Below are 12,708 nucleotides of genomic sequence, written 5' to 3'. Positions count from 1 at the left end.
AACACAAACTATTCTATGATTGTAAATGATCCTCATATGATTTCAAGACAGCACAAGCTTCAAAGGCAAGACTATTTATTCCTGTTAAGCATTAGTGTATTTTCACTGTACTTAGAAACGTAGAACTTCTAAACATACGTACACTGATATTAAGCACTTCACCAAAAGGTGTCATGAAAACAGTTGAAGTATAAAAGAATAACCAGTAAGACCTGTTTTGGAAATACAGAGTTTTTAATATCCTACTTGATAAACCCGTGTGTTTTCACTCCTGAGGACATTCAGTAGATGAACCTTACTAGTCTTAGATCAACTTCTACATATACATGAAAGGTACATTTTGTCACCCTTTAATTCAGAAGGAAAATTGATCTGTTTTAAACTTAAAAACTTGAACTAGAAGCACTCCGAATCTCTTAGTAGGGAACAAATAAAAAGCTAAGAGTAACTTCTTTCAGTAATGATTTTACCTTATTTTTTTCCTGATGTTACAGTAAAAAAAAAAAATTATCAATTGGGTAGTTAAAGGTGTGAACTGTTTTTAAGCAACTACTGCCTTTCAGTTGTTAAGATGCTGAGGCTTAAGAGAGACAATATCAGACTAACTGTGACCTAATGCATTCCCTATCAATTAAGTATTTCCATCTGAGAATGTCCTTCATGTTCCTACTACACATTCATGGAATAATACTTAAAAAAAAAAAAAATCACCAAAAAAAAGAAACAGTGGCCAGTAATTCTTATTCAAATCCGACTGCAATGCCACACCAAATAGAAGATGAAGACAGAAGGTAAAAATTGGACAGAGAAAATGGTCATAAAAGAAAGAATATAAAACAACTTCAAAGTCAGTGCTTGACATGGAGGAAAATCATCAGTGTTTAATCAAGCTCACTATTATGTACTCCTGATCCCAAACAAAAGCTGAGGAGTCCATTAACTTTACATAACTTTGCTTTTCAAAGAATCATAATGTATTAGAAACCTGATTCAAAAGGAAGGAAGGATTAGTTCCCATATCAACAGAATGCATTGCAACCATATACTGCAAACCAGCATTTCATCATATAATCCTTGTATAAAAAGTCTTATATAATCATTTATAGCAATCAATATTAATACCTTTGTTTCAGGCCAGCAAGCTCTGAGAACAGCTTGTGTCCTGAAATACGCAAGTAGCTTGCTATCCTCATCACTGAGATGGAAGGCTTGCTCCAGAATTTGCAAAACTCTGATGCGAGGCTTCACTGCTAAAGAGTCATCACCACAGAAAGGTCTCAACCACTCCAGAAGGTCATCTGAAGAAACTACTTTCTCCCTGTAATTAAACAATTCTGTGTTAAATAGACTTGGGTTATCCTAATCAAAGTACTACATGTATTTTCAAAGCTGTTAAGAAAAGCATAACAATGGAAATGGAAGAGCTCACCTGTGTAAGACTGCAGAGAAATCAGTCATCATAAATAAGGGGTGTAAGAACTTTTTTTAAACTTCCAGTAGCCATGTAATACCATGGCAATCCATCTACAGTTACATATTCTCCCACACACCACCTTGACTGCCAATTGTATCATCATGGGGCTGGATTTCAACACCTGAAAATTCAAGCCTTTTTATGGTGTCTGGTCATGTCTGACACCTGTACTTCCATGCCATCTGACTTTATGGAAAAGCAGCTTGACTGCTTGCATTTTAAGCATGACATTTTTATACCTCATTGCCCTATATTCTCCTTTCCTTACAAGCTCCACATACGTAAATTCATTGATCCTGATTGTAGCTCTGGCTATTTCTTAACTGTTTTCTGTACCACCTTTAGCAATCTTGATTAGTGTACGTTCTAGTATGATGATTGCAAAACGCCCATAATTCCAAGAAAGAAAAAAAACTATGTCAAAAAAATCTAACTTTTGGGTTTTTTCTAACTTGGCTAATTAGAAAATCTGAATTAAATAATTTGATTCAAGAAGTGTATTATATTGAATACATTCTAACTGTGAAAATATTTACACTCCACAGATTACCATGAACTCAACCAACCAGCTAGCAGTTGCAGAGAGAATAATCTGTTACGTCCCTTAGAGGCTATAAACTGCCACATAACAAATCAGTAAATGCTATTCTGCTATCTTTCTGAAGTATTTTAAACTAAAGCTAATTTTTTTCCTTTAAAAAAAATATATAAATTAATCAAGAAAGTGGTTCCAGGTGGAGTGTGATTTATAACTAATGTTCCCTTATTTATCTTAACAAGTCAGACGGGAAAGTAATATCAGACAGAAAACACCAATTTAACCTGTCCTGCAGCTCTGAAATAATAAACATTGACAGCTTAGGCTTTCATATTACAAGGATTTCAATTTTACTTAGCCTTTATATTGTCTGACTGATGCTGTTAGAACTTCAGCTAAATTAGACATGCCTCTGATGAACAGGTGGCATGCAAACTGTAAATTAAAAGCTTGGGAATTAAGAGGACCTGCTGGAATATTTCAAGAGTTCTGTAGAGCTCACACCTGATGTTTATATATGTTTTCCTGAGGGGAAGATTTATATTTTGTAAATTGAATAGCTAAGGCTTAAGGAGAAAAATAAGATCAAGTATTTAAATGAATGTAAACAATCTCCTGCAATCACAATGACTTCCACTCCAGCTTATTGTTTCAGCAGTTAAATGTTGATAAAGTATATAAGTAAGAGTCCAGAAAGTGCATCTCAGAATAAAATACTACTGACTCTCCCATTCTTCCTTATAATATCACAAATGAGATTTACTGCAGAGTTTGACATCAGTCTACTTTAGTATCCAATATTTAACTAATTTCATGGCAGTGGAGAGGCCTCTGCACAACAGTGTAATTGTTTTTGTTGGCTACCAGAGAGTAGAGGGGTTTACTATTATTATCATACATGAGTTCTTAGTTCGTAGGTCTGGAAAGAAAACAGTTTGGGTTTTTCTTATTCCTTGTCTTTACTAGAAATGCAATGGAAAATGTCAGTGAGACATACAGACCATTATGTGGTAAGGACAAGGCCAAATGAGGAGAAACACACATGTGGTGATACAGCATCTGTGCAATTGTTTCTGCACTGCACCCTACAAGTATTGACAAATTTAAATATCTAAATTCAGATATCTGAAAGTGAGTCATTATTTGTAATTTATCTACTAAACTGAAACAAAAGCAGTGAAGTATTCTTGGTATATATGCAACCTGAAGTAGTCACAGCAGAAAAACCATTTTCTCAAACCACAATAATACATGGTAATCTAAATTTTAGAGTCAGTGACTTGCTTTCTTCCCAGTGATCAAGTAAAGGCTTCTGTCAGGGCTCAGATTTCAAACTTCATAAATGATAATAGCCTGTTCCAGAAAAAAAGTCTTAGAAAATTAAATGTAAAGCCATTATATATACACATGAAGAAAAATCATCCATATTCAGTATTGTACCTTCAATGCTTTCATGAGAAGTATCTTTCAAAGTCTTAACCAAAGAATCCATACAGTAAGTTCTTACCCTTTCTCAACACTTGCATGCACTGCAGAAACGATGCCCTCTAAGATTCTAAGTGGATCTTTCACTGCTGGAGATGAGTCACCATTTCCACTGTTAAGGGAAGACATAAAATTAGCATAAAAGTGATTCTTAATATTGTATCTAATTCTATCCACTTGCAGGATTTACATGGACTGTTCAATCATCACAGCAATTTTCCACTTACTCTGCTTAACTAGTATCTTTATTTTTACGTCTAAGTAATGCAAGGAGAAACAAGAAGAGTGGGAAAGAAGTAACTGAAATACTTAAGTGAAACTTGAAAGAAACAGAATAGTCAAAATTTAGCACTTCTAACAGAGATTAGGTCAAAAAAACCACCCATGTAATAACATTACTTTAGAGATCTCATCACTACCAACTGAACAGATTAAGCGTTACACATAAATGTCACCATCTTTTCTTTTCAAATATCATCTTGCAGTATCACTATTGGTTTAAACCAACTTGACTGTAACCAGAGTCAAGAGAATCCTATCTGCTGACTCATTTTCAGTTGGATCAACCAGGATGATGTTTACAAGAACCAATAAAATTAAAAAGGAGGGAATACATGGTCAACAGAAGCATGTGGGAAAAAGGAGGGTTAAGCCACCCATCAAACAGCATCCACTATGTATGTGTAGGAAGAGAAAAAGGTGATGTCCAGACTACCCTGACTGTTCTGTCTAAAGCCAAAATGTGCTGTATAGCTGACTGTGTAAAAATTGAATGTCTACATTCATGTTAACAACCACATTTCTTTTTTTTTTTTTTGGTCAAAAATTTTAGGAGTGTATTTACAATTTTGTCATTTATCACTTCAGTATGATAAATCTATTGCATAAAAAAATTATTATACTATATGGAATAGAGACCTGATTTTTTACAGTCTTTAATATCTTCATGCATTCAGAGCTTTCATCTTTTCTATTATTACTTTATCTTAATAGCACTTCAGTGAACCACACTAGATTTAAAATCAACAGGCGACTCCATTCAGAACAGATATAAGAGAATTTGTTGCATGATGAAACCTCAGTTTACCTTAGTATACGCATTTTATATTGCGGTATTGCACTCAGAAGTTTGAAGTAGGAGAGTAGAAAGCTCGTAACACCCACCTGCTCCTCAAATAGAAGTCACACAGGACTATGATAGAAATGCAATTGTTAATACCAATACTACCATATGGCATGTAAATTAATTTTAGGAGTAAACCTTAAATCTAGATATTTTTCTAAATGTCTTCAGAATATTTGCAAGCAAATTATAATTTTTATAGTTTTTGGTACAGAAATATGAAGGAAATATTTCACACTCTCACTGAGAGATGTCTGTTCAAAAAGATAAAATTTATTGTCAAAAATGTTTTTCACAGAAAAGGAGAAACAACAGAACTGAATGCTCCATTAAAAAAACCACACAGACACAAAATCCCTAGACCTTAACAACAACAACAAAAACTCGAACACACAAAAAACCAAACACCCAGAAAGAAAAATCCTTCCACATGTGGATTACACCAATACTGCAGAAGCACAGAAATGGTAAAAACAGCAGCGCCATTAAAGCAATCATTTTATGCAAGCAGCTACATGCATTAGGACATGATTTCAAGTTTGCTTTTAAAATAAAAAAAGCTAAGAAAACTTAAGATACGTTTCCAGGGTGAAGATACATATAAGCCACTTCATTAATGTTCTGTTTACAAGTCAGATTTAAGTTTTCCTGTATTATTATGCTTTCTGGGGTTTTTTAGGGTGTTTTGTTTTTTTAAGTTTGTAATAAAAAGACATCAACCAAGCACATTAACATGGCATATCTAAAGAAAACTAGAACACTTATAAAGCTCACATACTAAGAAGAGAATGATGATTGTCTGAAATTGTAAAGAAGAGGTCACAAACTACAGAAATGGAGTACTTAACCTAAATTATCTTTAGTGTACATAAGCAACTTTCCTATCAAAAGGAGACTGACCAGAAAACCTCAGATTTTGGAGGTTGGTTTTGAACAGTTCTAGAACTTGCTCTTCAAAAACCCTTCATCACTCTAATTAGAAATGAAAGCCTTTAGCTCCCACCACAACCAGGCTCTGAGCACCTGAAAAAACTCAGGTCAAAAGAAATATATAGTCAAAATTTAATGGGCATTTCTGAAAACAGAAAACCACTCTTTCAGACAAGATATCTGTGAAGCCAGCTCTCAGACACAGTAGGCACAGGGACATTTACAGAAAGCTTCAACTTTGTTATACACAGATAGGTACTACTATACTAAGTAGGAGGAAAACAAAAAAGTGAACCTAAGCAATAAGTTACACTTATATAGAATATGAAAGTATTTTTTAAAAAATCTAGAAAGCTTGAAAGCCAGCATTTTAAGCTTAATATTGCCTTGACTGCCTAATGGATAAAGAAACTAAAAAGAGATTACAGCTCATGAGACAAATAATCATGTCAAGTTTCCACAGATTGTTGCCTTGTTTTTTTCTTAATTAATGATTAAAAATAAGCAGCTACTAACATAAACAAATATAATTAATGAAGGATTAGTCTTCATCACAGATTATATGGTATTTTATGCATGTTTTAAACAATAGAACAGGATTCAGTGTTCACCTCAAAACTGCTAGGTATGAGCCTTGTGTAATTACACTGATAAAGGCTTATTTTGATTTCAGTTCAGCTTCAGAAAAAGTGCTGCATATTTAATCATGTTCCTCAAACACAATCAAATATAAAGAATGCTTGAAAGGAGAATAAATTACTTCATCTAAGTCTTTTAGCCTAATTATAGTATGAAGTATTTTCAATGAATACTGTCTTATTTCTCCAGCCTTATTTTCCTCTTTGTTTGTGCTTCACCTAAATATCAGGAAAATGTGGAAATACTGTTGGTGAGACCATTCAAAGTTGGGGGAAAAAAAAGACAAAGCCAACCATCGTTTCTGTAAGAAATACCATGAAACTATGATGTCCAAGTTACAATATTACTCTGTATGACCTCTGCTCAAGTGAGATGAGATAGTAAAAAAACTTTGGTTGTTTTTTTTTTTTTTCCCCTCCTTCTAAGTTAGCTACTTAGACTAAAAAGCTAGTTTTACCTTCTTGAGGAAACACTGGCCATTAAACAAAAACTCAGAATTTCCCTAAACCTTTCCTGTTCATTGCCTGGAAAACACTTGCAAAATTTCATGAAAGGCTACATCCATCTGGACACTTAAGAAATTTAGGAGCTGCAAATTAAAGAGGCCATAATAATGTCTCCAGCAGACAAGCTGTCTTCCCTGACTAACCATCCATGAACATGCCAACAGACAGGCATCATGGAAAGTCTCCAGTATATCATGTGAGTGATCAAAGGATGGTTTGGTTTGGAAGGGACCTTAAAGACCATCTAGTTCCAACCCCCCTGCCATGGGCAGGGACACCTTCCACTAGACCAGGTTGCTCAAAGCCTCATCCAGCCTGGCCTTGAAGACATCCAGGGATGGGGCATCCACAGCTTCTCTGGGCAACCTGTTCCAGTGCCTCACCACCCTCTCCAGGAAGAATTTCTTCCTGACATCTAATCTAAACCTCCCTGATTTCAATTTATACCCATTCCCCCTTGTCCTATCACTACAGGCTCTTGTAAAAAGTCCTCTCCCAGTCCCCTTGTAGGCCCCCTTCAGATATTGGAAAGCTGCAATGAGGTCTCCTCGGAGCCTTCTCTTCTCCAGGCTGAACAAGCCCAACTCTCCCAGCCTTTCATCACAGGAGAGGTGCTCCAGCCCTCTGAGCATCTTCGTGGCCTCCTCTGGACTCGCTCCAACTGGTCAATATCCTTCTGATATTGAGGGCTCCACAGCTGGACGCAGCACTCCAAGTGGGGTCTCACCAGAGCAGAGCAGAGGGGCAGAATCCCCTCCCTCGACCTGCTGGCCACACTTCTCTGGATACAGCCCAGGATACGGTTGGCCTTCCGGGCTGCCAGCACACACGGCCGGCTCATGTTCAGTTTTTCGTCCACCAGTACCCCCAAGTCCTTCTCTATTATGTTCTAGCTTGAAAGCTAACATCTGAGCGTAGGACAGAAATGCATCCAATTTTGTTCACAGCAACAACATTAATATCAGCAAGCTTAAGACATGCCAAGCAACAACCTTTCTTGTAATTATTTCCTAAATTTAGAGATGCTCCTTTAAAATATGACCCTCTGACTAAATTTCCTAATAGGGAAGATATTATTTCAAGTATTTTCTATTTTATTTTATGCTAGATTTTCACTTCATGATCTTTTTCTAGTAGACAAACTTTCCACAGGTCACTATCTGTTCCTTTATCATGAATGACATGAAATAATTTTTCCCTTCCCACAGGGAAGGGGGGAGGGGGAGAAGATTTCAACTGATCACATTAGGTCTCACTACACACCAAATGACTGAATTTCTGAGTTTATCTAAAGCCACCAACTAATTCTCCCATTTTTACCACTACAGTTTTCTCTACCGGAAAGAGATGCAACCCCTTCCTTACTGGAAATACCGCATAGTTGTTTTCACAATCTCTGCCCCCAAACTTAAAATCAACTTGCATCCATTCCAGCCTTACAATCCATATAAAGAACAAATAAATGAGTTCAAAGAAAAAAGTTGATAAGAAACTGAGGAGAAAGGAGAATTTTGATAGGTTTCTCATACTCTGCATGTTAACGAGACTCATTACAGTTGAATTAACTGGACTCTGTGAAGCCAGAGTTTTCAGAACTCCAGAAGCAGCACACTATCATATTGAAGACAGAAACAGCGATCACTTAAAGCCCAATTATTCTTCCTTGAATGGACAAACCCAAACAAGAAACAAAGTGCTACTTGTGTTGCTGTGCAAAAGCTCTACCATCATTGAGGATGCTATCAACACTCTTATAATGAGTATAAACCAATTTTCTGCCAGAGTACTGCAGACATTTTGACAGGCTGCCTTATTTTCATCTGTGGCATGTCAGTCTGGTGTAAAGGAGAAGAGAAGGTAGAGCCATAGATTAATTTCCATGCTAGACTTGTTTCTCTATTTCTGGTATCACAGAATCACAGAATGGTTTGGGCTGGAAGGGACCTTGATGACCATCTAGTTCCAACCCCCTGCCATGGGCAGGGACACCTTCCACTACACCAGGTTGCTCAGAGCCTCATCCAGCCTGGCCTTGAACACTTCCAGGGATGGGGCATCCACAGTTTCTCTGGGCATCCTGTTCCAGTGCCTCACCACCCTCTCCGTGAAGAATTTTTTCCTGATATATAATCTAAATCTACCCTTTTTCAATCTAAACCTGTTACCCCTTGTCCTGTTACTACAGACCCTTCTAAGAAGTCCCCCCCAGCCTTCTTGAAGGCCCCCTTCAGGTACTGGAAGGTACTATAACGTCTCCCAGAGCCTTTTCTTCTCCAGGCTGGACAAGGCCAACTCTGTCAGCCTTTCTTCGTAGGAGAGGTGCTCCAGCCTCCTGTATATTCCCAAATGAAAGATAAACGAAAACAGTTAGAGCCTCAAGCTTGTGAAAGCATGCCATGTTCCTTCTGGGCTGGAAGACATGAAATACAGAGGCTGTTGCTATCCAAAAGCTAAAGGACTTAAATGTCAAGCTCTGCACTCCTTCCCTGCCTGAGATGGAACTAGCCCTGAAAAAACACACCATGACTACGTTAGTTGTAGACTGTTTCTCAGAACTGTACCTTGAAAGCAAGACTGGATCCAAAGAATATATTAAACTAAAAGATCATTGTATTCAAGTTAACACAAACTTTAAACTTGATGTTAATGAGATTAAGATAGTCAGCGTCAATGTTTCATGTTCCTTTGTATCATCCAGGTCTCGCCCAAATCTCAACAGAAATTTTCAGGGATGTGCAAGGATAAATTGCGTGGAAAATAAGTTATTTTGCATTTTCTGTTCTCCTAGCCTATTTCTCCATAATTTTAACATAACAGATGACTGTTTGCTGGAGTTGCATGAACACAGCAGTTATTTGGCTTGTGTGTCATGACATGGAAAAGACAGTTGTTGAGGTTTATAGCTGTGAATCCCAGAAAAAGATGGGAGAAAAAGCCTTGCTTCTGGTACAATGTGTGGGATTGCTCATAGCATGACGGCACTAATAACAGCAAGAAACCGTAACAATGACAACACTAAAGGAGTTGAGGAAAACAATCCCCTCCCTCACATCAGAAACCTGTTTTTCTCAAAGAAGTTAGCAGGTTGGGGGCGTTTAGGGTATCATTCTTGCTTTTAAGTGCTGTAGGAAGTACAAAGCACTTGCTGTTTAATGTGGGAGAAGGGTGTGATAATGGGAGATGGAAGAGGAAGAACACAAACCAAAGAAGCATTGTTTACAAGAACTAAGAAGAAAAATGCATAGCTAATATGTTAATGACAGGCAGACACATTTTTCAAAACCTTGCAAATAAAAACCACGAAGAACAGCTCTCAAAAATACCCCAGCAAATTATTCCAAATATGGAAACTGCACTTGCTACAGGACTAGCTGATGTGGCAACAGCCACTGCTGTGCCTCTACTGCCCACATACCTGCATGAGGTACCCACCATTTCTAACAATACTGCCTTTTGACTGTTTAAGAGCAAAGAAATATATGCAACTGTAAATTCTCAAAAAATTCACAAGCACTCACACACAAATAACGGAACAATATTGTAAAGACGGCGTTTTTAACTGAGATGCACCCTCCTGTGAATAGGGTAAATTCTGTGGCTGCCTTTGTTCAGGCTGCCCAGGCTTCCCAAATTCAGAAAAACGTAACTGAATATAACTGTCTTATCTGAATATAACATTATACATAAACAGGAACACAAACAATCCAAGTACTCATTTCCTGTTACTGCCCCAATTTGCTGCAAAATCCAGACATCCAAAGCAAACAAGTACTCAGTACAAAAAAAACCCCAATCAACCAACCAACCCCAACCAACCAACCAAATAACCCACCAAAAAAGCAGAAGAAAGATCTTTGGGCTTAATTATGGCAGTGTACTTACCTTAATGCACACACAATTTTTTTAATAGCACACTGGACAACATCCTTGGGAGAAAGACCTGCATCTCCAACAGGCACTTGTAAAAACTGTTGTATCATGTCCAGGGGTTGACCATCTATACACATAGTTACTGCTTGATCACGGATTTTTTCTTTCTCTGACCTTGACAAATCATATAAATAGGCATAATTCTGTAGTTTATCCTGTGAACAGATAATTTTTTTTTTGAACATGAAACAGTGGACTCTCTTTACAGGGATGTATCATTCATTCTCCTTCTACCAAGATTTAACATACACAACAAAAAGGAAAAGCTTGATGGAAGTGAATTTTCAAACACCAAGTCAACAAAAACAAAGCTACAAAACTTTAATAAAATATGACACGAGATTGATGTCCATCACTAGTCACGGCAACACTCAACAAGCACCTGATCAGTAATCATTACCTGTTCGCTGTTTTTCAAGTAAGTAATAAAACTATGAGTGAGTGTTTCCAGATGAGCAAGAGACTGCTTCAGGTGATTCAGAGTTTCTTCATAAGCAACAGATGCATTTTCAGCGTCTTCCATGTCATTCTCAGAAGTTTTTTTTCTTGATTTTTCAGAAATATGTTTGACTGCTTTAATAGCCTTCTTGGTCACTTCTATCCTAGCTTCAACAGGCAGCTGAAAAAGATTATTCAATATTTAATGATTCATCACTACTATTTGTATTAGAGCAGTGCCTAGAAGTCAGGTGGTTCCACTGTTCTATGGCACAGCATAAAACTAAATGAAGTACTACAAGAGAAGCAACCCTATTCTTTATTGCTAATTTATTTTAAAAGCATCAGTACTCCATTACCTTCTTATGTTCTCCTTTGTTTTACTGACATTAAATCTGCATCATATGAAATCATACAGAACTTATTTTCCCTAATAATACTCATGATTTTTGTACACTGCCACCTTATAATGTTTGGGTTTTTCATCCTGCATTGTGAGATGTCTGGGGATTGTTTTACAAAATTAAGTGAAAATCCCAAATGTTGATGATTAAGTTAAAGTTAGTTTTGTTAGGTTTAGATCACTGTTTAAAAGGTATGTCTAAGACTATAATCATAAGCAAAAAAAAACCCACCCAGTAGGAATTCTATAACTTCTAAATAAATCTGTTTTAAGCACAACCGGTAAAAACCAGTGAGTTACTATTTTAAAAGACTGGTACAACTAGATGTATCTAGCCATTAAATTGAAACAAGGAAGTCTGTTGGGTTTTTTGCCCGCATTACACTTCTCAAAGTTTGAATTTCTAAACACCGTCATTCAGACACCGAACAAAACTTCTCCCTACCCCCTCCATCTAGTATGAAAGGGTCATTCCAGCATATCAGAATGGAATTTAGGATTTCGGAATGGCGTCTGGGCAACAATCACAGACTCCCAGGCTTCCAGAAACCGTGAGCATTTTAGAAAAGGATATAGATGGAAATACTCTATACAGACAGTACTTGCAGCATAGTTGTGCTTTTAATTGAGGAAAGACACAGCTACAGCTGTAAGTCCAAGAGCTATAAAGACATGAGTCATACCCTGGATACTTCAGTCCAAGGTCAGGTCTGGCAACTGAGATTTCAGGGTATCAGTCTTTCCTGCTAAGCATGAAACACTCAGCATGCTTCCAAGATAAAAAGGATCAAAACACTTAAGACAGCAGTTCTGCTGAACAAGCCTAAGAGACAGCTGATGGGGTTAAGATAACCTGTGTTGGTCTATTAGTAGCGTGACAGACAGATCAAAGCATACATTTCATGCTGACAAAGTTTTTCATTTTCCAGGATTTCAATGAATAACTTTCCACCCCCACCCCCACCCCCGATTTTGGAATACATACAGGTTAGAAGTGTTTCAATAAATTTATATTAATATAATGGGAACACTGAAACAATATGCAAAGAGGGAACAAGTGACATGTCACTGAACATAGTAAATAAACATCTCTTGAAAACAAGCACAATCCAGAACAGAGAAGACAGAGACACCAAAAAAACCACCATACCCAACACAAACCAACCACAAAGCACCTCTTATTTATCATCTTTCTATTTCAGATGAAGTTAGTAAAGACATCTCAGGATCTTTTAATAAGGA

The 12,708-nt window shown here is 37.0% G+C and overlaps 1 protein-coding gene across 1 annotated transcript in view; it reads right to left on the bottom strand.

The window, feature by feature from the left end:
- Positions 1-1,122: 1,122 nt before the first annotated feature.
- Positions 1,123-12,708, bottom strand: part of LOC104514879 (neuroblastoma-amplified sequence-like) — a gene marked incomplete at its 3' end in the record, with an annotated part of 34,861 nt that continues 23,275 nt past the window's right edge. Inside the window, exons 8-11 of the mRNA XM_010158682.1 lie at positions 11,026-11,244; positions 10,578-10,780; positions 3,520-3,609; positions 1,123-1,318 (exon numbers count right to left, since the gene is read on the bottom strand). Coding sequence (XP_010156984.1) covers positions 1,123-1,318; positions 3,520-3,609; positions 10,578-10,780; positions 11,026-11,244 — 708 coding nt within the window. The remainder of the gene's footprint in view (positions 1,319-3,519; positions 3,610-10,577; positions 10,781-11,025; positions 11,245-12,708) is intronic.

This window comes from Eurypyga helias, unplaced genomic scaffold (assembly GCF_000690775.1).
Source record: "Eurypyga helias isolate BGI_N326 unplaced genomic scaffold, ASM69077v1 scaffold649, whole genome shotgun sequence".
NCBI lineage: Eukaryota > Metazoa > Chordata > Aves > Eurypygiformes > Eurypygidae > Eurypyga > Eurypyga helias.
The sequence above is the reverse complement of the archived record's forward strand: the minus strand, read 5'-3'. Positions and strand labels throughout refer to the sequence as shown.